This window comes from Patiria miniata, unplaced genomic scaffold (genome assembly GCF_015706575.1).
Source record: "Patiria miniata isolate m_02_andy unplaced genomic scaffold, ASM1570657v1 HiC_scaffold_5, whole genome shotgun sequence".
Classification (NCBI taxonomy): Eukaryota; Metazoa; Echinodermata; class Asteroidea; order Valvatida; family Asterinidae; genus Patiria; species Patiria miniata.
The window spans coordinates 17,804,565-17,830,829 of NW_024037072.1; the positions used below are offsets into that span (position 1 = coordinate 17,804,565).

Genomic DNA, 26,265 nt, shown 5'->3' on the forward strand with positions numbered 1-26,265 from the left:
TCGATAATGTACTGAACAGGAACCAGTCTGCTCCCAAGACGGTTTTGTTTGTGTCAAAATAAAAAACATAAAACTTAAAGAGGGCTGCAGATGCCTCAAAAAGTCAACAATTTGATTTTTTTGGGGGGTTGGAATAAAAACATTTATTAAGAGAGAAAAAAGTACATGTATAAATTTGTAGAAGGGCTTGGGGAATGGGGAAAGCAACTTTGAATATATGATACCATTAGGCCTACAAGTTCAACTTTATGATTGGAGAAATTCTATTATATTCCCTTCTTTTTCTGATAAGGTAAAAAAAAAACCTTAACCTTTAAATGAAGCGCATATATTTCAATACGGTCACAAAACTATCCAGTCATGTATGTAACATGCGCCCAACATTACAATTAAAACACACACCATGGATGGCTTCAAGATAATTGTGTCAGCCAACATGTAATGAATTACATGCACTGTAATACATCACCTTGGCCCAAATCACGAATTCATCCCCACATTCTTCAACACTACCCACACTTTAATACAAAATCAATTGAAAAAAAAGAGGATAAATTATACGGCATATTCAATACTTAATTCATGGCCATGACTTGGAAGCTACACTACTACAAGCTGGACCATGATTGGTGCTGCTCAATCGAGCATGATGAGTTAATCAGCTGCCTCTATTGTGTAGCACCTCACTTCTAATTTAACTCCGGATGTAGCTGTCATTTCTCGGGAGTTGAGCTCGTAAGGCACTCCACAACTGATCTCATAGATCTCTGTGCATAGGCGCATCCGTAGTTTGGTTGACCGGCGCTTGCATCTTCACAGCGATCCACTTCAACAATACGTGTGTGTTCAGAAATCCAACAACTATATGAAACTCCAAAACTGAACACCAATTTCATGGCCTAGACCGAGTCCAAGGTTTTTTCTGTTAACACTGTTAAAAGCATACTGTGACGTGTCGTGCCAGCTCTCCTGCGTCAGGCTGGTTAGTAGCGTGCCGTTCCGATGGTGTCCTATCCCTGCAGTGGTGGGCCACAGCACCAGGCTATCCCCGCTTCTCGGTTGACCGGATCAGCCAGTAGTAGTCAGGGCAGTGGAATGGGAGTGGGAACCGGGAATCGGAATGTGGAGTCGTAGGAAGTGGGTGGAATCATAATGTCAGTTAAGTCGGAATGTCAGTGGAGTCGGAATGTGGGTGGAGTAGGAATGGGGCGGAATAGGCGGAGTCGGAATGTGGGCGGATTCGGCGGAGTCGGAATGTGGGCGGAGTGGGAATGGGGCGGAATAGGCGGAGTCGGAATGTGGGCGGAGTGGGAATGGGGCGGAATAGGCGGAGTCGGAATGTGGGCGGAGTCGGCGGAGTTGGAATGTGGGTGGAGCAACTTATCTTCCTTGGGACTTTGCCCTGGACTTAGTCCTAAGTAGACCCTATACACTAAGACAGACTAGTAATTGGTGAACAGAAACAGTAATCAAGTACGGTGGTCATGCCTTTAATCATCATCATCCGTCATATCATTCCACTCAATCAAGAACCCTAGCAATTATTCTAATCATTGGCGAATCAAGCAATCAAGTGACTAAATCCTAGCCCTGCAACCCCTTTGACTTCAAGCCCCATAGGCTGTGTTCAACTTCTCTTTGCCATACAACAGTGCATAAACTCAATTGACCAATCAGAAACAAGGATTCCTTATATGCAAAGTGTGGGTGATTCACAGTGTGCTAGTGTATTTAAAACATACAGTTGGTGACCTAATTCCTATTCCGTCACAATACACACTTTGAGGAACGACGATGAATGTGGCTCCATGAAATTATGATCAAAAATTGATTCATGGCCTGGTTTTGGAAACTAGACTACTACAAGCTGGACCATTATTGGTTCTGCTCAATTGAGCATAGTGAGTTAATCAGCTGCCTCTAATGTGTAGCATCTTATATCTAATTTAACTCCTCATGTAGCTGTCATTTCTCGGGAGTTGAGCTCGTAAGGCACTCCACAACTGATCTCATAGATCTCTGTGCATAGGCGCATCCGTAGTTTGGTTGACCGGCGCTTGCATCTTCACAGCGATCCACTTCAACAGTACATGTACGTGCGTGTTCTGAAATCCAACTACTATATGAAACTCCAAAACTGAACATCAACTGATTGACTGAGTCGATTGACTGAGTTGATTTTATGTGTTTTTATCTAAAATAAATATTGTCTTGTCGCCATGGATGGAGTTGGGCTTCTTATTTTCACAATATGCTGCCTAGTCGAGCTTATTTGTACACATCAGTGTGGACAGTTGCGGTTATACTACACTGCAGAAAATCGTGCACTGATCAGTTATATTCTGGATGTGAAAATTGTGAAGTCTAGGGTAACATGCGTGCGTGAATGTGCTATGCTACCAAAGTGTCTCTCCGTCAACTTTCACGAAATCAGCCGTCGATGTGAACTTTGCACCGCAACAAGGATCCAGAGTCCTGCATCATTCAGTGAAGTTCACCAAAGTGTCTACATCGACACTTTTCCTGAAACAAACCACCTCTCTGTGCAACATTTCAGCAGTTGTGTGGACCTCCTGGACTCTGGCTTCACAGCCAGCGGTGAATACACCATCTACCCAAACAGCTTCAACGATGGTCTGCAGGTCTACTGTGATATGGAAACTGACGGCGGGGGATGGATGGTCATTCAGAGGCGGCAGAATGGCTCAGTCGATTTCTACCGAGATTGGGAAACCTACCGAGCTGGCTTCGGCAGTCTGTCCGGGGAGTTCTGGATCGGCAACGACATCTTACTCAATTTGACAAAATATTCAGGATGGTGGAGGCTACGCATCGAGTTGGAGGACTGGGAATCCAACACGGTTTGGGCTGAGTATGGTGAGTTTGGTGTTCAGGGGAATTTGTACAGGGTAAGGATCACCGACTATGACATAAACAGTACCCTGCCAGATTCTCTGACATGGCACAATAAAAAACCATTCTCAACCTACGACATGGACAATGATGGTGTTGATCCCCATTGTGCAGAGACATATGGAGCAGGTTGGTGGTTTGGTTACTGTACCATAGCTTGCCTCAATGGCAGGTACTACCATCAGCCAAAGGCTCCGTATCGCTCAGGAATCCACTGGGAAAGTTGGAAAGGAAAGTACTATTCCATGAAACGAAGCAACATGAAAATAAAATAAATGTGCCCACATATTGGGACGAGTGAGTCAAGAGGAGGTATTATAAGGCCTCATACATTCTAGTATAATCAGGGCGAATAATAAGTAGCAATCCTGCATACACAACGCGTTTACTTTCGCCCAACCAATCGGGAAGTGCATGTCTCACACACATGCACATGTACTTTTAAGATCAGCTCTAGACTCCCAATGATGCAACAGTAGTGATCTTAAGTGAGGTTCCTGTTGGCAACACACTAAAACCCTCACAACGTGAGAAATTACCATTTGCATTTAACGTGAGGGAAATTTTCCACCAAAAATTTGTCGTGAAACTAAACATGATTTACCCGGGCCAGATCAGCCCCCAATTCTGCAACAGTAGTGATGTCATGTAAGGATCCTTAATGGTGGCACCATACTAAAACCTTTAGGATGGGTCAATTATTGTTTGCATTTGTTGACTTGAACTGCCAATGAAGCGAGCTACGGTTTGTGATGTGTAATCCAACAAATACAACATGCTTTATCCCAGCAAGTAGTGCCGAAATTACTGGCCCCTTGTTGCTGGCTGATTTTCACCTCCTCCCTTGACTTTGCATTGGAAGATACCATCATTCTTGTTTACTACACTCCCGAGGACAATGCTTTGTGTTTTCCTTTGTCCCTGTAATATAACACTCTCCCATAGACTAAGCACACGAACCTACTACAGAGGACTGTTTTGAACAGTACATGTAGTCAAATCAGTACACGTACATGTAGTCAAATCAGCTAACACATTCCGGACACACAGCCTTACATACATTATACTAGTGGGGAAGACCTTTGTTTCTCTTCTTTTGTTCTCCTTTGTTCCTACTGAAATCTCAAACTCCATAGTGTTTCCCTTATGGGGCAGATAGATTTCTAAAGACTTCTTTATGGGGTCTATTGTTCTATTGTGTTTTCTACCCCATGAGGATTAGGATTAGAGTACATGTACCAGCATAGTACCAGTAATCTCACACACATTTTCCCCTCAAACTATTTTGTGTATTACATTAAATTCCCAAAATGCACATTGTACTGCATATGTGTACATGTAACTTTTCTTGTCTTTTTTTTCTGAATTATATTTTTCAGGGGGGAGGGGGGGGGAGGAATTATGACATGTTCTTGGCACTAAGTGCACAGATCTATAATTCAGGACATAGGCACATGTACAGTACCATAGGCCTATACTTCTAGTTGCACTAATGAATAATTTTGTGCTTAGAATTTTAAATGCTGTAAATGTGTATTGCTGTTTAAACGGAAAAAAAAACAGCCTTGGCTCCACATAATCCTACTAAAGTGCATTGATCACATCTTTATCACCATGCCAAACTACAATTCGACTCTCGTTATACAAACTCGTTCGGACCTAGTCAAATTGTTTGTTATATCAGAATTTTGTATTAAGAGGAACATCAGTCCCATTCATTGCGCACGTAAATGCACAGTCGGGACCATGGCTTTATGTCTGTTATAACCAGAATTTTGTATTAACAGAGTTTGTACTAACGAGAGTCGACTGTATATTCCAAAACCATATTTCGTAAAATTTGGCAATCCTAGTTGTCTTCTAATGTCAACACCAGGTAAATATCGCTGAATATGCCACATGACATAAAAATCAATACCTTGAATGCCAAAAAAGAAGAGAGAATTTAGGACTTAAATAATGGCCATGACAAGCGCATGTAGACGGCCGTTTTCGTTTGAGTCGCTCCGGAAATTAAAAATTACCGGTACTTGATGATGTGGCTCAGTATAAACAAAATTTGATTTTGATAATGAAAGCCTGAAAACATTAGAGATATTCGTGTAGATCAATCTGGGCATGTTCATCTATTCAAACCGTGGACGAAAAATACCAGAGAACAAAAGAGAACAATATCGTCCACGATTCCCAGCATATGTCCGTGATTGGGGCCGTGTACAAAACCTATGGGAGTCTTCCTAAAAAGTTAGTGCACATGTACAAACAAAAGAGGGAATATAGGACGTATCCACAATCGACTGTGTGAACACGACTTTGTGAGCGCACACAGTACAGGTACATTTATAGAGGTTCCCTTATGTGGCGAAAGCATTTTGCCAGCAATTGTACAAAGCAACTGCTGCATGACAGATTATCTGACGATGGCACAATCTTTTCGCCCATTGAAGGGAGCATCCGTGAGTGTACAGTGGCATCGTGCCTGGAGCTGGATTTGGCTATCATTTGATCATCTGTGTTGAAGTTTAAATGGAGATGATACCAATTGCCTTAATTTAATAATGCAGTCCTTTATTTTTAAGGAGCGCGATCGCGCAGGCGCTCCTACTGTGCTCCTCGACTGTCTCAAAGGAGCGCAAAAAATAGCGTTCCTCAAAAATCCAAAAGAGGGCTCATCAAACATGGGCAGTTTAAATATAAGAATTGATAAAAATGCCAAGGATTTTAAGTCTTAAGCTACACGTATTATTCATTTGTATTAATGCCCAAACTCACGTTTATTCAGTCAGCGGAATTTTGCTATAGTATAAATGAACGAACACTGAGCTCGTACATATACCGTCAAAGATCGTGCGTGTACAGCGGTTGTATACTGTACGTGCACTAGCTACATATCGCATAGAGCTGCATTGATGTATGAAAACACGTGGGCCCGTACGTGCTAGTGCAGCAGTGACTGGTTCCCGCTGCACCGCGCAATATGGGCCAAAGAAGGCATGATGGAAATGCGGTAACCAGCCAATGCAATAGTAGCGCGCGGTGTGCCGGTGCATGCACGTAGTCTAGTACAGTGTTTTGCATGCAGGGCGGACGGAATAGACATCGTAAAAATGCGAAGAAAACATCGATGAGAAAGACGATCTTTGCAAGCTAATTCACAGAACTTGATCTCTCTTGTCTGTGTATGTATTTCCCATGTTCATGAATTTATTTTGAGGAAGTACTACTGGTTTATGAAGTGAAACGATGCAGCGTGTTTCACCAAAAACTCATACCATAAAACGAGGCTCATTCCCGGCCCACCACACACAGTGCATCACGCGGCACGCTCTCGTACCAAGCGAAGTTCAGACATTGTTAGCCAGTTTCTTGTCGTGACTAGCATTGTGCATACTTGACCTGCATTATTTTTTAAGATTATCGTCGGCAAATATTTCGATAATACTTAAGGCTTGTTTTTGTCATTTTTGAGGCCCTTTTTATGTAGCTTTCGTACTTCGTAGTGCAATGGAAATAGTTCAGGCTGAAAATTTTCATATCATTTTAACGAATCTGAATACAAGTATTCAGTTGCTTTATGTGCCGTTTATTAACTCCATTTTCCAAGTACAATTAAGTGTTGAACCAACTGACAACTGTATTAAAAAATGAAAGCGTAAGCAGTAGTCAAACCTTTTATTAATCTCCATTTAGTTATTTTTTTTTAAATATATTTTACCTTGTCTTACTTTTTACAGTTACAAAAACGAAAGAAGTAACACCACTTGAGCATAAACTAATAATAATGCAGCCCCTTGAAAAAATCCTGATATTCAAAACAAAACAAAAATAATGTTAATTTGTCGTTTCACCGCTGTTTATCCATGGATGTTAAGGAGAGCGATTTGCTCTCCTCAAAGATTTGAGGAGAGTGATTTATAGCTCTCCTGGATTTTCTTTAAATGAAGGACTGATAATGATCTGTTGGTTGTCAATGAAATGCTCAATTGACATTTGGTGTTAGCACTCACTTGTTCATGTGCAGCTTGTACAGCACTTTGACAACTGCTTTTTGTGGAGTGTCATGGCCGAGCCGTTATTAGAGCACCGGACTCAAGCTCCGTGGTGTTTCAGCAGAGTGTGGGTTCGAGTCCCGGTCTTGACACTTGTGTCCTTAAGCAAGACACCTAACCATTATTGCTTCATCTTTCGGATGGGGCGTAAAGCCATAGGTCCCGTGTGTTGTGTAATGCACGTAAAAGAACCCAGTAACACTTACCGCCAAGAGAAGGGGTTTGCCCCGGTGTTTCTGGCAGTGGCTGCTTAATGCGCCGCTGCACCTTGTAAACCCTTATAAGGTGCTACATGTACATAAAAAGGGTCTCATATTTCAAATACTTCGTTTACCTGTCTTTAAAATAAATTCATTAGCACCTTGTGAACCTAATTGTTGGTAGATAGGGCGCTATATAAGACCCCGGTATTATTATTATTATTATTTTTCAATATTTCAATCTAGACTATTATCAACATGTACCGTTTAATATATTTCCCAGTTCCACACTGAAAACTAGATTTTGTTCTTTAATTGGTATTTTTGTAACTAGTACTACATGTACAAATATTATTCACTTTTTACCTAATGAAACATCGAACAAAAAGTTAACAAATATTAATACCAAACAAATTTTGAATTATTTGCGGCCCAATGTTATTTCAAGGGTCTTTTGTGAGTTCAACTAAAAGCGCATTATTAGAGTTTTGAAAAAGTAGAAAAAGTCATGTTGAAGAGTATAGGAAGAGCATTGTAACTACAGAATAATTGTATTGATGTTATTAATTATACAGCACACCGGTACATGTATAAAGTTAAAGCTATAGTCCATCATTTGCAGCCATCCGAAAAAGTAACTGGCGTATTATTGTTGAAAAACATACCTGGTTGAAAGATAGTAAGTGGACTAAACTCCCTGTGAAATTAATCTTTCTGGCAAGCTATCATTTTGAAGTTATCAACGAAAGAAGGTCTTTCCAACGGTGCGTCTTAAGACACACCGTAGGATCTTAAGACGCACCGTAGGAAAATTTAAATTAGTAGTTCGTTTTGTTATTCGGAGCAGTGCGCGCAAGCATTGGCACGACACACAGGTGAGCGAGGTTACTACAATTAGTTGGATCAGTGCGCGACATCGCGTATAGCTGCAATTCAAAACAATTCAAAACATGATTTAGCAACTTTTGATTTGAAATTGAGACCATAGAATGCTGTTTTTCTCGGAATATACAGCTGAAGCTGAGCTGCAACTTCATCAGGTTAGTTGTTCAGTATCCTTCATTAGATTTTGAACACTTTTGTTGCTTCAAACGAACAAAATGCACAAATTTCAAATGATGGACTATATCTTTAAATGCTTGTCTACTGTGTTAGTAAAATAAATACATTGATAAACTTGTACAAATAGTTGCTTTAAAATGGATGTCTTTAATTAAATGGATGTAAATTAAAAATTGATGTTAAAGTTGGATGGCTCAAAACAAAGTATGAGAATGTAATGTTCCTTGTTGTTTACTCTATTCAATAGGCCATGCACTTTGTTTGTTAGTTATTTTATTAACTTTGGTCGTTATTGTGTGTCAAGTGGACATCCTGAGTAGTAATGTCAAAAACAAATAATGTAAAAAAAAAAAGAAATATTATGACACATTTTTGCATATATATATGACACCTTTTTTTTTAGGTGGCACCGTGCTCCAAATTCAAAGGAAGGTACATACATGTACTTTTGTAATTTTACATCAAGGAATTGTGTGGACATTGCTGAAAAGTGGAAAATATTATGAAATCTTCAGAATTACAAGAATCACAAACTCAAATGTGGTATCAAAAGTATCAAAAGTTGGAATGTGGTAAAATGTATTTTTTGTTCAGTAGTAGTAAAAAAAAACAGGTTTTGGGGCTAAACTTTTAGATTGTACATGTAGGTAGTCACTTTGGCATCTTGTTTTCACATGCAAAATGCAAGTGCTATTGTGAGTTATTTGTTATTTAAATGTAACTAGCATAGAGAAAGGTTCATTGTTGATTTTAGTGCAAATGTGTATAAATGTACATTTCAGAAAAGCTGTTTTTTGTGCACACTCATGGTAAACCTTTAATCATTCCACGACATTCACTCCATAACGCTTTACTGATTTACATTTTTTCTCATGTTTTACATATTTTTGATCAATCTTTAAGTGAAAGGCAGCACATCAAAGCTAACGGAATACAGAAAGACTATGACAATAGTAAAAATACGATGGCTTTTTGAAATGCAGAGGGTTGGAGTGATTTGCATATGTGACCATAAGTCACGTCTGTTTTGCATCACCCCGCAACGGCAATTATGAAAATTCATATTTCATAAATATGATGATTCAAGGATGGATATTTTAGTGTTATAGAAATTGAGTAGCAGTAGTTGTCGCAATGTATCATGTGTTTGTTGATCAAAATTAAACTGTAAATAAGATTTGCTTTGGTTGAAAATATGAAAATGGCTTGTGTTTGTCACTCAGTAACACTTGGAACTGTCCTTTTAGAAAAGCTGTCCATACACACTTTTTTCTCAATAGCCTCTTGAAATTGAAAAAAAAAACTCACTCTGTCACTGACAAAATGGAGAGAGATACCATCCGTCAAAATCTATCAAGTGACTGCTTTTGACAGTTTGGGGCTCGTATTGGTACAATTGACAGGCTGTGCCAATTTTGCCAACTGAAGGTACCATGCCTTGACTGATAGTAATATACATGTATTTGTGTTTGTGTTTCCCTGGGAGAGGGAGTGGATTGATTTTTTGAAAGTTTGCGACAATTCGATCAGTTTATATAAAAGAAAACGATGGTCACTTTTTGAATGCTGTAGTCAATGATTAGTGTTGGTCAATGATACTGCATGCAAAAAATGTTAAACATCGGTAATCATGGCTCCTTCAATTTGTGTGTGTATCTTTGCTTTATGTGAACATACGTTACCTAATATTCACTTGCATGATTATAAATAAAGAATAAACGATCACTCAAAAATATATGTTTCATTTGACATTATACATACCTACATTGTTTTCCTGTCTATCAGACCATGACATCATTATTTTGCTTGCAGTTTGATATCAGCAAAACCTGTTCTCTACCCTCAAAAGTTTCCATTTATACTCCTGGTTGAAGAGAGGTAATCGCGATAAAGTGCCTTGCCCAAGGACACAAGCACCAAGACCCCCTTTGTAGTTTGAACTAATGTTGTGCATTAGGTCAGGATGACCAGGCCAAACCGACCCAAAACATTATAGATATAAATCGAATCCGAACCAAAATCAATCTGGGTTGCGTTTTGGCGGTCATAACCAAGAATTGGTTCTGTTGTTTCTCTTTGGCTAATGGTTTTGGGGGTTTGAGTATTGCATTACCGTGAGTAATTCTCGTCCATTTGACTGACAAGAAACAACCGAACCATTTCTTGGTTATGACCGCCACAACGCACCCAACTCCCCTTATCCGACCTGACCCGACCCGACAAAATTCAAGCAAAAGCCGACCCAAAAGCGAACCGACCTGGAAACTCCCAAATATCTGGCTTGGGCAACTGTGTCCGCTTTTTGTGGCTGAACTAGCCTGCGTCGTGAGAAAATCGTCGTCTCTCAGTATGGCACGGCGCAGACTCATAACGTTACCTGCTGGTTGGCCTACACGTTATAGATTTTGCGCGATAGACTGCAAACCGGTTTTCGGTTTATTTCAGGTTATTTCGGGTTTTTTACAAGATGGCTCAACCGAATCGACCCGACTTGAAAATCGCAAACGCAAGACCGAACCAACCCGACCCGACTGAAATGATGGGAAAACCATCCCGACCCGACCCGACCCAAAGTCGCTTTCAGGTCGGGTCGGATCGGTTTTGAGTCGTGTTTGACAAACCACCACACGAGTCAGACACCATAACCACTGGACAATGATGCTCTACCATATGCATATCTCCACAGGTGTTTGAAATTGTTTGTCTTACAGCAAGTTCATATACTTCACGCTTCATGCCTATGTATAAATCCAATTCAATGTCACAAAACTTTAATGACTAGATTCGTTATTTGAAATGAGTTGAACATTTGCAAATTCGCAGTCCAAATTCTTGCATTAGCACCCACTAAACACCAGCCATGAGACTCCTTCAGTCGCATGATATCTAACCGGCACTAATTGGCTACCATTAAGGTGACGTCAAAAAATTGCTTACCACTTTGGCAGTCAGAATTCTCCCCTGTGTGTATCTCATGAAGGCCTCCTTAGCTTGCTCAGAGAAACGGGTCTGATGCCGTGTGGCAATGCTTAACTCCAAGGCCTGAATAAACCCAAGCAATTACAACCCCTATTAGACACTATCAAGTCACATCAATCAGTGAGGCTCAGACATCAGGATTTTATAGACAACAGGGAAATTACCTAATTTTTTTGGTTGTTTTACTAGACCAGAAGCATTTTTACAACTGAAAAGATGTGTATTTCAAATGACAAAGTACAGTTCAAACACATTCTCGTTCGCTATTATATAAATGGTAACACATATTAAAAGGGTTTAAAATGAATGTTTTGCATTGCTGTGGTCACTGTTTTTGCATAATCCTTTCAAGATGAAACTTTTTCCGATATGTTCAATGAGTCTAAATTCTATCAGTTACAGTCCAACTCTGAAGGGAGAAGGGAGGGATGAGTTTTGATATACAAGTTTTTACTTTGCCAGAGGGGTTCAATACAGTACATACAACATGATTCACTGAATCTTTGACTCACCTGGTAAGGGAACAGCTGATATGCCACAGGAAGAGTCCTGATTCGGTGCTCTTCTACCACGTCAGCTTGGCCAAAATCGACATAACGAATTTGTACCTACATCCAAAAAACAAAAATATAACTTAGCTCTGACAATGATGCAGTTTTGAAAACTGACAATCAATTGTTCATTAACCATTAATACACTGTTACTTCTAATCCAGCAAAAAATGTAGTATCCAGATGCCACTTCGGTGGTTGTGCACAAAGTCTATGGAGCTTCAAGAATATTTTCAAAGTATTTTCTCACAAGATTTGAAATGTTTCTCAGTCCCAGATTCATATCTTTTCAACATTTTGCAATGAATGACCTTCATTGAGATGACATGTGATGAAAAAAAGCGGCATCAGGATGCAACATTCTTTCCCTGATCCAATTGGAGATGGACTTGTTACTGAATGCGCTTGACTTGTAGTTAATATGTGAGTTGGCTTGTGAGTTGACTTCTGACTTGACTTGTGATTTGACTTCTGACTTGACTTGTAATGGACTTGCGATACACTTGTCATGCACTTGTAATGGACCTGTGATACTTGTGATTGACTTGTGACTGATGTGATTTGACTTGTGATTGAATATGTGAAGACCATGTGATGGCCATGTGACAGACATGTGATACACTTGTGACAGACATGTGATACAACTCAGCTTGATGCAAACCTTATCATCAGTGAAGCCCTCGACTCTCCCACGGCACCACTGTCCGGACGGGGTCTGGACGCACACTACCTTGATCTCCTTCAGTCTGTCTAATGCCAGGGGTTCCGATGGTAAGCTAAAACAAATGGAAAACAATCACCAGATTGTAGAAACATAATTTGTCTATTGTAAGATGGTCCATGGATTTTTTAAAAATACCTTTTAGGGTGCACAAAAAGCTATTGGCCATTTAAAAGCAGATATGTGTACGTGTAGCGGTTCTTAAGAATCTGTCTTCCACGTGAAAGTTCAAATAATCATCAGCCCAGAAATGCCATGTTGACTGGCTATTCTACTTCAATGCATGCACCCATGCTATCGTTGATAATTTGAATGTCAATACCTACGAAAACACATCCAACTTACATACATAAGGAAGGAGAATCAATTTCGGAGACTTGACAAAAACAAATATATTTTATGCCGTTGCAAACGATGTTGTTGGCAGTCTTTCTCTGAAATATTTTGTCACCAAAGATCGAAAAACACCTTGATCGGTCAATGACATCAGCACCGTGGCCCAGTAGTGCAGCTGGTCTCCGTCCGTTGCACCTAGGATATTTTTGGTGACGGGAACCAGTGCACTACTCAAACATTCAGCAGTACATGCCGAGTGTTCGATCGAGCAGGGATCGAGCAAGAAGCATCTAGCAAAGAGATGCGGAAAGGTACGCTTATTCCTTTCTCTATTTTTGGTCTGATGCCGGGATTGCGACTTTTAAAAGTAAATAAAAAGCTTTGCGTTTATTATTATGCCTTAGTCTACTGTGTGATGGCCATTTTTCTGCCTTTCGGGTGGACAAAACTCCCGGGGCCACATCACAGCAGACAATGGTACGCCCCGTCACACGGTGACTCACCTGATATCATGCATGAGTCTGCGCAGCTGCGATTCCTGAGCCGGGCCCCTCAGCCTAGACGCCCAGAAGCGTCCATTGTCGGAAAGTGGTGTGGCAATATATATATTGAAGCTCAAGCCTACATCTGCATATGTTAAATCAACAAAACGCAGGGCTTAATTTGAGGTTTTGTTCCAAGTTGTTTAACCGTTAAGTAAGCATAATTGAGGAGAGTACACACTGTGCAAGTGGCACAGTAATGGTCAACCTGTGTTGCACATGAAAACTTTCTAACAAGAAAATCAAAGAATACTGCAAGTTAAACTTGCGCGATCCCCCTGGCATGCTGGCAGTATTTATACACTCCGTAAGCACACCTTTCAGTGCACCTAACCAAAATCAACAATGATCTCATTTGACCCCTAGATGACCTTTGACCTCAAATGTCTCAAAATCATCTGAAGTCCCCCTACCCAAAGATGTACTGTCACCAAGTTTGGTTGAGATTGAAGTCTGACTTTTCATATGACAGCACTTTTTATTATTGTCACCAAGTTTGGTTGAGATTGAAGTCTGACTTTTCATATGACAGCACTAAACAGTTAACCTAAATGGAACACACGGCCACACAGAAGGAATACACTACCGCAAGATCCCCCTTTCTTGGCTTAAAAGCCAGGGAGATAGAAAGGGCTTTCCATTTGCTAATAGTGGTTTGGAGTCAAGTTTAAAGAACTAATGAAGGATCAAGATTTTCTTTGGCCATGCACCTTCCTGATTCCTCAAAAATTGTACTCTGAACAGGACAAAAAGACACATAATTTGTACTTCAACTTCCATAGCCCCATGTCACCCAACAATGGCTGGACTCTATTTTTCTTTTTATTATTAAGTCCTCTGAAATATTCCAAGAGAAAGCCTTCAAATATTTTTTTTTTTATATTCAAATTTGACAAAGGAAAAGCCTCATTTTCAAAATTTCTAAAGTTATATGAGAATTCTAAAACCATGGCTATCCAGCTGACGTTTTGCTGCTGATTTGGGATATTTTGGTCACACTTACTAATTTTGAATCCGTCACCTGTAAAGCTTCCTTGGTCTGGCATAGGAGTCTCTGTCAAGTTACTACTCCCACTGAAATATAAACAAATAAGAATTCTTGAGAAATGTTTGAATATCTAATACTACTAGGCCCTGGGAATCAATTGGATGAAAGCTATTCAAAACACTCTGAGCTGGGATGAGGTTGGTTTTTTTGTGTGGTGTGATGAAAGTGTGAATCTACAGGCCGAGTAAAAAAAAAAAACCCCAAATGTCAGGACCATTGTTTTAGTGAAATTATGCATGTAGTGATTTTAAAATCTAGGATATGAAAGCCCAATTCATTAGCTTTCTTTCAGTACAAGAATCATTTAAATCACTTGTGTACTTTTCAAGTTACGGAGTTTTAAACACAACCACCGTTTTAAGGTTCTGTCCACGGATCACCAAAAAAGTTCAGTGTTCTTTCAGCAAAACGACAATTGATCAAAGCACATGAACTTAAACAAATAAGCACCTGACTTTTTCAGGGCATTTCAGATGGGAAAATGTTTTGAAGACAGTGTTTTTATGTAATAACTGATCACGATAAAACAAGTCTGTATAGATTTTTAATAGGTCAATATTCAAATTTACTCGAAATTCAAGATAAATGCCAATAATTTCTTCCAATTTTTGCACTCACCATGATTCAACAGATGGCACTACCGGGTTGAGCCCCAATGCTTCTGGCGGCTTCTGCACCCCTCCATAGACTCCAGGTGCCATGTGGTATCCCACCCCACCGTAGGGGTGATAACTGCCTCCCCCAGGGTACGGCATCTCCTCGCTGCTTGCACTGCGTCGATCACCTAAAGCATTGTCTGGGCTGTGGGCCATGGCACGATCTGACTGTCTAGTCAGCAATTCAATCAGTTGGTGGTCGGATCCTTCCTCGTCATCTTCGTCGCTGGGCTCCAGTGAGTAGGCGCCAGGATCAGCAGCCGCCGACGATGTCTTCTCTCGCTGCTTCTTTGATTTTTCTCCAGGAGGTTTCTTATCCGACGGAACACCATTTTGACCAGAAGCTTCAGGCTGAGTGGTCAAGTTTCCAGGCATTTGGGACTCCAGAGTTCCAACGTCTTGCTGCTCTGCTGAGCTAACGGCATGTCCGTTTGGGACATGCTCAGCTCCAGGCTCGGATGATTCTCGTCGCAGTATCTGCACATCGCCGGGGGCAGCTTTGGGAGCCAAAGTCGTCATAGCTTTATCATTGGCTTCGTCTTTTATCTGGTCTGAGGGGGCAATTGTCTCTCCATCACCAGTTCCCGCTTCTGTTCCTTCCAGCCCATCTTGTTGGCTGTTATTGTCCCCTCCTTGCAATTCCGTCTTTTGCTCTTCCTCTATCTTGGGTCCATCATCCACTTTTTTCGTCTCAATCATCTCACTGCCCTCGTTGCTGCTTCTCTGGGTGATCTCAACCTCTTCTTTGGATGCTTCTGTTGATTTCTCGGCAGCATCCTTTGCTTCATCATTATTCAACTCTTCGTCCTCCCCTTCTCTAGTCAGGCCTTTATCCTCATCAGCAGCTGCACCCTTGTTTGCATCAATCAACTTCTCTTCACTTGCCACTTTCTTTGCCTGGTTGTTTAATTAGCAAAACGTTCATCAGATAGACATTGACTATTTGATATTTAAGGCAGGTGTATCGACAATTCAAACTTTTTTTTCTAAAGGGAGACAGTTTCATTAACTTATATGATAAATTCCCTAAAATGTATCAACAATCATGCCTGGCTGAACCTACAATATACATACAGACCTTGCTAAAGTACGCATGTGTTGCCCTATATATCCACACAGCTAAGTAAGAATTCTTTTAAAAAGACGGGCTGAAAACAATAAAAATAGACACTAAAAGATACGCTCCATTATGGACAAAGTTTCAGGTATAACTGTAAGCAAAAGTTAATAACATCGTCACTCGAAAAGTCTGTAGAGTCAGAGAGTTTCAGTTAAAAAAACAAGAATTCCTAGAAGATACAGTGTATACTCAATAAGCCAGCTCAGTATTTCAATTGCGCATGGGCATCATGATATAGGTCACAGGTCATTCGGGATAATCAAACCCTCATGAAAGCGCAAGGAGACAGTCGCACAACCCTCGCGCGTTAAAACCGAGCAGAATAGGCGTTCGCGTAACATCGCAGTTACAAGACGCTTGTGGATGCCAGCCCTTTTATCCCGAACGCCCTTTGGCCAGGGCCCAATTTCATAGAGCTGCTTAAGCACAAAACTTGCTTAAGCATGAAAAAACATTGCTTAGTAAAATTAGGTTACCGGCCAAAACTCCATGTGATGTACATTGCTTGTGACTGGTATTTAGCTGTTGTTTACTTAGCATAACAATCGCATGGAGTTTTAGCCGGTAACATGATTTTATTAAGCAAGACGTTTTTGTGCTTAAGCAAATTTTGTGCTTAAGCAGCCCTATGAAATTGGCCCCTGGACTACTTCATCGAGATACGGAACTGGCTTATTCTGAGGCTGGCAATGTTTTTTTTCTTCGCACCTCTTTAGTGTCCACCTTCTCCTTTGCTTTCTCGGCAGCTGGTTCTACTTTGGTGGATTTGCTGGGCGGTGGTACATAGTCTTTCATGTATCTGATGTCTCTGCACATTATGGTGTCCTGACAGACAGAGTTTTGAAATCAGACACATCAATCACTTTGAAAAGAGATGGGATTATGACAAAAAATCTTTGCACATATGTTAAAAGGGACACATAATGCAGGCAATGTGTCATGGAATCACCAAGGTAATGGGCTCCGTGTACAAGTACCCCTTCAATGTTTACAAAATGAGAGTTGGGGGAGACCGCTGGAACAGACGTTGGAACGCACCACCTTCCGCCCCTGACGCTCACGCAAAGACGCAAGTGGTTTGTACACACTCAGAATAAAATCAGTATTGCGTGCTTCGCAATTTATGCCCTCGAAATGGTTGTGTTGTTATTGTGTCCCTACAAGTGGGGTTCTGAAAAGTGGTAAAATTGCTTCTGTGCATGCAGTGTCCACAAGATAAAATATGAAAAATAATTTTGTTCGTTCTATCTCCTAACTAAACATTCTCGTCAAATGTGTATACCTCCTTGTACAAAAGGGATGTCAGGTTGACACAGAGGTACATTATTGATTTGCCTTCCACCTTTGTGACCAGGGTTCCGATTATGGGTTCACAGCCCAAGTCTGTGGGTTTTTCTTTAAGGCGTATCAGGGTTTTTCTCCATGGACTTAAACTGAAAAGTGCCGCATTATGAAAATTTCTCTTTGGGAATGTCCAAGCTTGTGAGCTGCAGTGCCTGTAACTTTTACTGAAACCTTAGATTCACTACAAAGAAACGTTTTTATAAGTACATCAAATAAATTCATCGTCTAAAATCTTTGACTAGTTTTCTCACATGTGTTAACCCAAACACTCATTTGAACATTATAAAGACAGAACAACGAACCTTTTTAGCAGTCGCCTCTTCAGCTGTTGGACAAAAGTAAAGATTTTCGTAAGTATCTATAACAATGAAATCCTATACAAACAAGATAAATATAAAAGCAAATGTATCAAGTTAGGCTTATAAAGTATCTGTCAGCAATCGAACATGGCAAAGTGAGTTTGAATCCTACAAAAAAAAGTCCACGGCTTGGAAACACCTAAGACAAGTTGCTTCATGAAACAATCCTACGATATCAATTTTTACAAAATAGCCAACACTTTTTCTTTATAGCTCCTGCAAATCTGGAAACTGTCTTGAAAATGACAGAAGATGACAAAATACTTCCTTTGTCCAAAGCTAAACACTCTGGCCTTTACTACCTGGGCATTTCAGCCTATAAGCTTCTTCAATCTTCAAGGAATACAGGTAATCACAAGTCCCAACAAGTCCCTGCAAGTCTCGCAGTCCCAATTCACCTCACAGGCTTTTCAAATCAGCTTTGACAAGTGCATTGTGACTTGACTCTTGAATGGACTTGTGATTTACTTGTGATGGACTAGTGACGGACCTGACTATGTCCCCACAATCTCCAAAAATGCTACACTTTACCCTAATCCAATAGTCACAATTCAAGACTGGAGACATCAAGCTCCAAGTAACAAACCTGAAAACTAGGTGTTGGATATTGGGAAACTGGAGATACAATGTCAATTGATTTTTACTCAAATTTGATTTACATCACCCCGATGCAAAATTCCATATGATGAATAGCTAATGCGGTACCCGCTGCTATGTACATCAGATTCGAACCAGCAGGCGCGGATCCAGAGGGGGGTTTTTGGGGGCAAACCCCCCCCCCCCAGCTCTGTCCAAAAAAAAAAAATCTCATACAAATTCCTAAAAAATAAGTGGAACCCCCCCCCCCCCCCCCCCTGCTGTGACACCCCCAAAAAATTATACTGGTCTAATGTCCGCCTGTGCACTAGAAAGCAGGCGGTGGTAGGTTCAAGTCCCACACGAGTGATTTTTTTCAAACTTTCACTCGGGAGGTAACACACCGAGTATACAGTGTTTATACATCGGTGAAGGGCAAAACCTAATTTGATTCACATCACCCCGACGTAAAATTCCATACTATGAATAGTTAATGCGGTACCCGCTGCTATGTACATCAGATTCGAAGCAGCCAACAGATCCCGTTAGCTCGGTGGTCGAGTGGTAAGACGTCTGCACTAGAAAGCAGTAGGTGGTGGGTTCGAGTCCCACACGACTGATTTTTTCCAAATTTCACTCGGGAGGTAACACACTGAGTATACAGTGTTTATACGTCGGTGAAGGGCAAAACCTAATTTGATTTACATCACCCCGACGCAAAATTCCTTATTATGAAATTGATTTTTGTTGAATGTACCTTTTGCCATGACAGCCTCTTTGATGTTGACTTCTTTGTCAGGGTTTGTCAGTTCCACCAGGTACACTTGACATTTATTATCTGATGAAGGTGGTGACATCTGATTGACCCAAAAGCAACCAAAAAAATGTAAATTATAATTCCAAAAACATGCAACAGAAAATACAAGACTGCAGAGAGTTCACAAAGCCAGTTTTCTTTAAATGTGGGAAAAACACCTTATGCTATTTATTGAGACTTCTTGGCAGGGGTGTCACCATGATTATCATTCAGGGAGGAGGACATTTGAAATGTTTTGCTTTAAACAAACTAAAGAGTGAAGGGTACTTTTCTGTACAGGTGGGGGAAGTGTTTTGACGATTGTTATATTCCATGTGGCACTTAGTTTTCCTATGTAAGTGCGCCATATTTTTCAGAATCGGGGAATCTTATTTTTTTTTTATGGGAGACACACAACTCTTTAGGTGGTGTTGCAGTCAAGGTAATGGTGATGGATTACCAGCCATAACAATTTTCATCCAAGTTCATTTCAAGGTCACGTGATCCACAAGGTCAAAAGTAAAGGTCCAAAGGTCATCATATTTCAAATTGCTCCAACTTAAAAAAAAAGTGGTAAATTTGGATTCCATATGACGTTACCTTTCTAAAGAATCCATTATCAACAAATTTGGTCCACAGTTTATGGAGATATGTTCATTTGAAAATTGGTGGCCGTGCCCATTATTTTTGTCCAAAATCGCCAAAAATGGCGGTGGTGGCATGAAAACGATTGGTCCGATGGCGTAAAAACTCAAAATTTCAGTGTTTTTTTTTCAGCCTCAATTCCTCATACACTAAATATGAAAGAATTTGAAGAGGCTAGAGTTTAAACTTCCAATATTTTTGGGTGATTGGAATGGAATGACCCTATATTGAAGTACAGCCCAAGGGTATTCTATTTTGACCAATTTGACCTATCACAACTACCGCAACTACATGTACAAAACTGCCCTGGTTATGGCTGGTGAGACCACTGCTTCTTTGGGTACTCTTTTTCCAGTACATACGTGTAGGCGAAATTGCTGTACCGTTTTACCTGTTTAAGGATGGTGCAGTCAAGTAGGGCATTGGCGGTGTGGTCTGAGAACTCCCAGCGCGCTTGATGGGGTAGGTCCTCATCCAGAGCCTCAAACAAACTGCACTCAAGAGCCTGGTAATGACGAAAAAACAAAAGCAGAGAATCAGGAGAAATTGAAATATCATTTCCTACTTTCCTTATAAGATTTATGGCTAATGTGCTAGTGAAAAATTCATTATAAAAGTAGGCATTACAATTTAGTGACTAAACTTAACCACACAAAATCTGGAGGCATTTTTCATTAACTACCTTCCTAAATCTGCAAAGTTCCACCGATATGCAGGAAACGGATTGGCACAGTCTTTGCACCTGAACCTTTCAGCACCAAGCCCAAGGCTCTATCTTCCTCAATCCCACTACATCCTAACATACCTCAATATAGATTTCGTAGGATATGGGGGCATTTAATGGATTATATGGGCTCCATGCACAAGCACCCTCTCAACGGTAAGAAAGGGAGAGTTGGGGGTGACCACTAGGAGAGACATTTGAACGCAATGCCGACAACGCCTGATATTCACACGAAGATGCTGTGGCTTTGTGCACTTTCAGAATAAAATCAGATGTGCATTAATTTCACGCTTTACCCCACACATTCAAGTATGCACACACGATGTGTCCTGTCCATGGGTCTCTCGAAAGTGGTGAAAAAGAGCCCTCTCTTGTTTTCGCACGGAGCTCATACAATAAAATCATTTTACAGTTACTGCTTTATGCGATGCGATCAAGCTACATGAGTCGTTTGTCGACCCTGGTCAAAAAAATTTTATTACAGATTTCAAAAGAGCACAATCTCAGCATTACTGCTGTGAAAACCGCATGCTGATACCATCTTTAGTTCAAAAATTATGGAAGTTGGAACACCAAGAGATGTGATGAAGTGGTCCTATTTTGGCCTGTATCTCCACATAAAAATTCCAGACAAACGACTCATTTAGCTCGATCGCATCACATATGATAATTATTAAAGAAGTTACACGGGAAGTTATCGTTACAAGGAATTTAACCAACGTTTTAGTTATTCCATGTCACAACATGCCAATGAAGTCGCATCATGAATGTTCCTGGTATAAAAGATGTGACTCAGTTAATACCATATTCGGTATGAAATGAGCCACTCTGTCTCACCTGAAATGGCAGAGTCTGAAATTCCTCCTTCAAGGGTTGCACGGTAGCCAATGGCACCTCATTATCATGAGCGTAGTCTAGCCATCTGATGCGGGCCAATCCCTAATTGGGCACAAAAACAAACTTGTCGGTAATTGTGTGGTGAAAAACACAACCAACCAAAAAGTGATGCAATATACAAGGCTTCAAAACGGAATGGTCATTAGGACTGCATTTCCTGCAACAAAATTATGTTGGCAACTCAATTTGACATAGTCACTATTATCAGGTGGTGACGGGTATTTGATGACAAACGAACACCCTACTTAGGGCCAATGGTTAGCCTGACGAATTGTGCTGACAACAGCTGAACATTTTTGCTACTTGTAAGCAAATTCCTTATCGTGGATGTGCTAATTTTGTGAGTGAACACCGCTATACTTTAAGCACAAATTGTGCATGTGTGTGTTCAAGTTGATTGCCCAATTGACCGCGAAGCGATTGACAGGCGACAAGCAGCCTCCCACTGTGAAGCAGGCTAGGCGAAGCCTCGTATCACCACTTCCAAATTTCCACCAGGTGAGTGTGCTTACTGCGTATGGTTGTCATGAAATGAATGGAGACACTGTGGACAGAAAATCCTGTGCTTAGCAACATTGTGAAAGTCGGTCAGCCAGATGTGATTAATATTGTAATGCAAAAGTGAAAGAGTAAAGGTTGTTAAACCAAACCTCCCCAACTCCATCAAAATCCATTACCCCATTTTGGTGGATTTTGAGGGAACTTGGTCCTGCAGGCCTGAATATGATGGACTTAAAGCAAAGCAAAGCATGCATTGGAAGCAGTGTGATGATACATTTTGGCAGACTCGGTCCAGTACTTAGTAAAAGACAGTAGGGAGTTAGGGTTAAATTTGGGTTTGCCAGTTTCTGGCCGGACTGACCTTATCTTTCTTAAGCTGCTCGACTCTACCGCGGTACCAGCGATGGTCCTCCTGGAACTGCCCACAGCACAGCATCCCTTCTTCTATCTCCAACTGAGCTGGGGGACTCTGCACAATGTCTTGCCTAACAGATGGGAGAGATATTTGAAAATACCAGGACAGTGTTAACACTAATGTACCCGAAAGCCCTGCAGTGGGCAAACACTTAGACATTTTTCTCAAAACATTTTAGTGTTTTACTTGCACAACACAGAAAGGAAATCGATAGATAAATGTATTTTTGAAAACACAAACAACACAGTTAACTTTCAAAGGAGTGAGTATCTGAATGCAATAATAAGGCCAATGGAACAGCCTGAACAAAGTTGATCACTTTAGTCTGCATTGACTACCCATATTGAGGTCATAACTGCAAACGAAGACGCAGCAGAAGGCCAAACCGTTCTCCAAATATTCAACATGTCAAGATATGGGCCTGAGCATTTCAACTGCAAAGTTTTAGGTCTGATTTAAACATTCAAATCAGATTTTTTCCGCAGCCTTTTTCCATAATGTTATCAAGTTATTTAAATTTGAAGTAACAAGTCTGGCCCATTTGGACCAAAAAAAGTCCAACTTTAAAAAGATGAACCCTTCCATGTGGAGGAACTAGAGATTGGAAAAAGAGCCTGGGTACCAGGTGCTTTTGTAGGCACTGGGATAGTCATTTCAGGCGCCAGACTTTTCTTATATTATTGTTTTCATTGTCTTTAAGTTTAACACTCTAAATACACAGCATTTTCTTAGAAGAGATTCAGAAGACATGCTTAATTCCACTGTATCCCTGAACCAAAAAAATCCCCATCAGAATGAACGGAACACTGACCTTATTCTGAAGCTAAGGTTTTCATAGAGGTTGGCTATGTCCTGGCTCAGGTTTCTGCTGACCCAGAAATGACCTTTGGTGTCCAGGCGGCTCTCTACGTACACCTGCAGGGCGTCACCTGACAAATATTGAGAGAGAAAGAAACATAACAACACTGTGGGCTCCGTGCACAAGTATCCTCTTAATGGCAAGGGAGGGAGAGTTGGGTGAGACCACTTAGCCGACGGCGCCCGACACTCACGCGAATATGCTTTGGTTTTGTGTACGTTCAGAGTGAAATTAGTCCTGCGTACTTCTCTTTATATGCGGTGTGTCCCGTCCCGTCCATGTTCGCGCACTCAGCCCACAGAATGTTTATTGATGATAGATTCTAACTCCTTGAGTGTTTTGTTTAATAACAACAACTACCCCTGTTATCTCCCAAAATCTTCAATTTGGTTATAGCTCAAAGACACATTCTTTGCACTTGAACTTAATAGGGCCATGGGTCGAGAAAATTCCCACTGCACCTTTTGGTGGACTTTGAGGGATCCCAGATGGTTAGGATTAAGCCTAATCCTCTGGGAGGCTTCGGTAGAAACATACAATGTATCTTATGAGATGGAATTTGCGCCAGGGTGATGTTTATGAAGAAACATATCTGACTCATCACAAATCATTCACTGTGTGAGAAACAATTTGATTTCGTACTTGGCTTCAAGGGATAGCGAGCCTTCCAAAACTTGGTGATTTCTGGGCTCCACCATCCCCATTTCTGCAAGTATCTGGAAAGGGAAGGGTAAAGCTCATTTTGAGATGAGATTGTTTCCTAAGACATCATTTTCCAATCCACTATGACAAGAAGTGGATTCCTAAAAAAAAGAGGTGTTATAATTCCCACGTTTAGATTTGAAATCAATTCCTTTCAGTTTGGTTATGGGGTTGCCAAACCCTATGCTGGCTGTGTGTCCTCACTCAACTCCCCTCACCTGCTCTCCTCCCATGTTTAAGGTACGTTCATCACAAATCTGGCCGCAAGTCAATTCACCTGTTTGGTCGCAAGTAACAGGGGATAAAGAAAAACAAAGGGATGCCTTTTGTCAACTGAATGCCTTGTATTAAATGAATAGCTTGTGACTTGGCTTAACTCTGGAAAACTTGCGATGGACTTGTGATGGACTTGTGATGGACTTGTGATGGACTTGTGATGGATTCAACTCCCAACATTATACAAATATTGAGTGGCTCAGAGTGAAATGGGAGGAATATTATCGCAAGGTAAACTCTGGACTTTTCCATTTCACGAGGCAAAGTCCAGATTTTACCGAGCGATAATATTCCTCCCATTTCACAATTTAAAGCCACTCTATATTTTGTTTTATATAACTGACATATAGATCCTTGTCATTTGATATATTTGAACTTTTATTTCAATACAAAATTGGTGGAAAACGTATTTCTCTCTTCCAAATGACCCCTTCACGAAAATGTTTGAGCCCGACTCTGTAGCGCTGGCTCTTTGGAACGCAATGCTGAACGCGCACTCCAGCGTGCATTTGCACACAAATACCGCGTCATGGAACAAGAATGATCCTAACTGTTCAATAGTGTTTCCCATTCCCCATGGGCGAATGGGACTTTTTGAGCCCCGGCGTGAATGGGAGCAATAATGAATGTCACGTGATGCGAGTTCCACTAATCTAATGACAAGGATCTGTATGTCAGTTATATAATTCTCTCTATCGTTCCTGGCCATCAGACCCTAAGAGGGCCTACCCATAAACTGTACCTTCCTTGGGTGACTGGACTTCCAGGGTCTTCTTTCTCTCACATTCATCCTCGTTAGAGGAAGCGTCAACCGTGGGGGTTCCATCTGTGTCCTGTGACTGGAGAGAGAGTTCCTTGATGTTCTGCAGGAGACCTGTCACATCCAGGCGGGCTGGGAAACCCAGGCTTGGGAATGAATTGCCAACTCCATCTATCTTAAATTCTTCCAGCTGTGAAATAAACGCATCATTATTTCACAATTTATTACCAACAACAGTTTTTGCAAGTCTACATTGAAAAAAAACAGGATTTTTGTTTTCTCACTAAAATGAGAATTACATAAAAAAGAAACAAAAGTCATTAGTTTTTTTGGTTTAAATTGCACAATATACCCATAAATGCTCTGTACCATGCTCTACCAAGCACCGACAAAGAAATTATTATTATAAGATGGAATTTTTGCGCCGGGGCGATATAAATCAAATTAGGTTTTGCCCTTCACTGATGTTTAAACACTGTATACTCAGTGTATTACCTCCCGAGTGAAAGTTGGAAAAATCACTCGGGTGGGACTCGAACTTACGACCTCCTGCTTTCTAGTGCAGATGTCTTACCACTCGACCACCGAGCTAACGGGATCAGTTGGCCGGTTCGAATCTGATGTACATAGCAGCGGGTACCGCATAAACTATTATAAGATGGAATTATTAAAATTTGACTTTAAAAAGAAAAAATCAATGGTTTATATTCCAAATAAAAACTACTAACGCTGTAACAGGCTGTAGGCCAGACTGACTTCTTTGCAAAATGTGATAATGAGGTGAAATAGCAGACATAAAAGATTTGTTTTTATTCCCGTTCAGACAACAAAAATGCCCTGGACTCACCTTCTGTTTCATCCCGTCATACTGCCGAGCAAAGTCAAGTGAGTTCCCTTGGAGAAGCTTTTGGGCCTCAGTGCACAACTGGAAGCAGAAAAATGATAACACAAAGAACATTATCAAACATATACAGGGATAAGACTGGACAGGAAAAATATGGAACAAAAACAAACAGACAGTCTTATCAAACGGTTCCCATTGTGGCATAGTGCCTACAGGACGAAGATTAGTACACAGGGTGAGTCAAAAAACACGAAACCCAAATGTTAGGACTATTGTTTTAGTAAGGTTCTGCATGTAGCACTTTCAAAATCTAGGATATGAAAGCCCAATTCATAAGCCTTCTTTTAGTACAAGAATCATTCAAATCACTTATGTACTTTTGAAGTTACA

The 26,265-nt window shown here is 40.7% G+C and overlaps 2 protein-coding genes across 2 annotated transcripts in view; one reads left to right on the forward strand and one right to left on the reverse strand.

Moving 5' to 3' along the window:
- The window catches only part of LOC119740764, a 44,476-nt gene that overhangs the window by 12,854 nt on the left and 5,357 nt on the right, over positions 1–26,265 (reverse strand). Inside the window, exons 6-20 of the mRNA XM_038216175.1 lie at positions 25,879–25,956; positions 25,014–25,221; positions 23,246–23,363; positions 22,381–22,504; positions 21,459–21,560; positions 20,289–20,402; positions 19,214–19,313; positions 17,824–17,846; positions 16,886–17,002; positions 15,020–15,954; positions 14,357–14,427; positions 13,315–13,438; positions 12,416–12,530; positions 11,716–11,811; positions 11,162–11,266 (exon numbers count right to left, since the gene is read on the reverse strand). Coding sequence (XP_038072103.1) covers positions 11,162–11,266; positions 11,716–11,811; positions 12,416–12,530; positions 13,315–13,438; positions 14,357–14,427; positions 15,020–15,954; positions 16,886–17,002; positions 17,824–17,846; positions 19,214–19,313; positions 20,289–20,402; positions 21,459–21,560; positions 22,381–22,504; positions 23,246–23,363; positions 25,014–25,221; positions 25,879–25,956 — 2,430 coding nt within the window. The remainder of the gene's footprint in view (positions 1–11,161; positions 11,267–11,715; positions 11,812–12,415; positions 12,531–13,314; positions 13,439–14,356; positions 14,428–15,019; positions 15,955–16,885; positions 17,003–17,823; positions 17,847–19,213; positions 19,314–20,288; positions 20,403–21,458; positions 21,561–22,380; positions 22,505–23,245; positions 23,364–25,013; positions 25,222–25,878; positions 25,957–26,265) is intronic.
- Positions 1,782–3,869, forward strand: LOC119740765 (ryncolin-1-like). Its single transcript, XM_038216176.1, has one exon. It carries the CDS (start codon positions 2,220–2,222, stop codon positions 3,186–3,188), a length of 969 nt encoding a protein of 322 aa, XP_038072104.1. The 5' UTR covers positions 1,782–2,219; the 3' UTR covers positions 3,189–3,869.

Coding starts and splice junctions, on each gene's coding strand:
- LOC119740765 (XM_038216176.1), top strand. CDS start 2,220: ATGGATGGAGTTGGGCTTCTTATTTTCACAATATGCTGCCTAGTCGAG.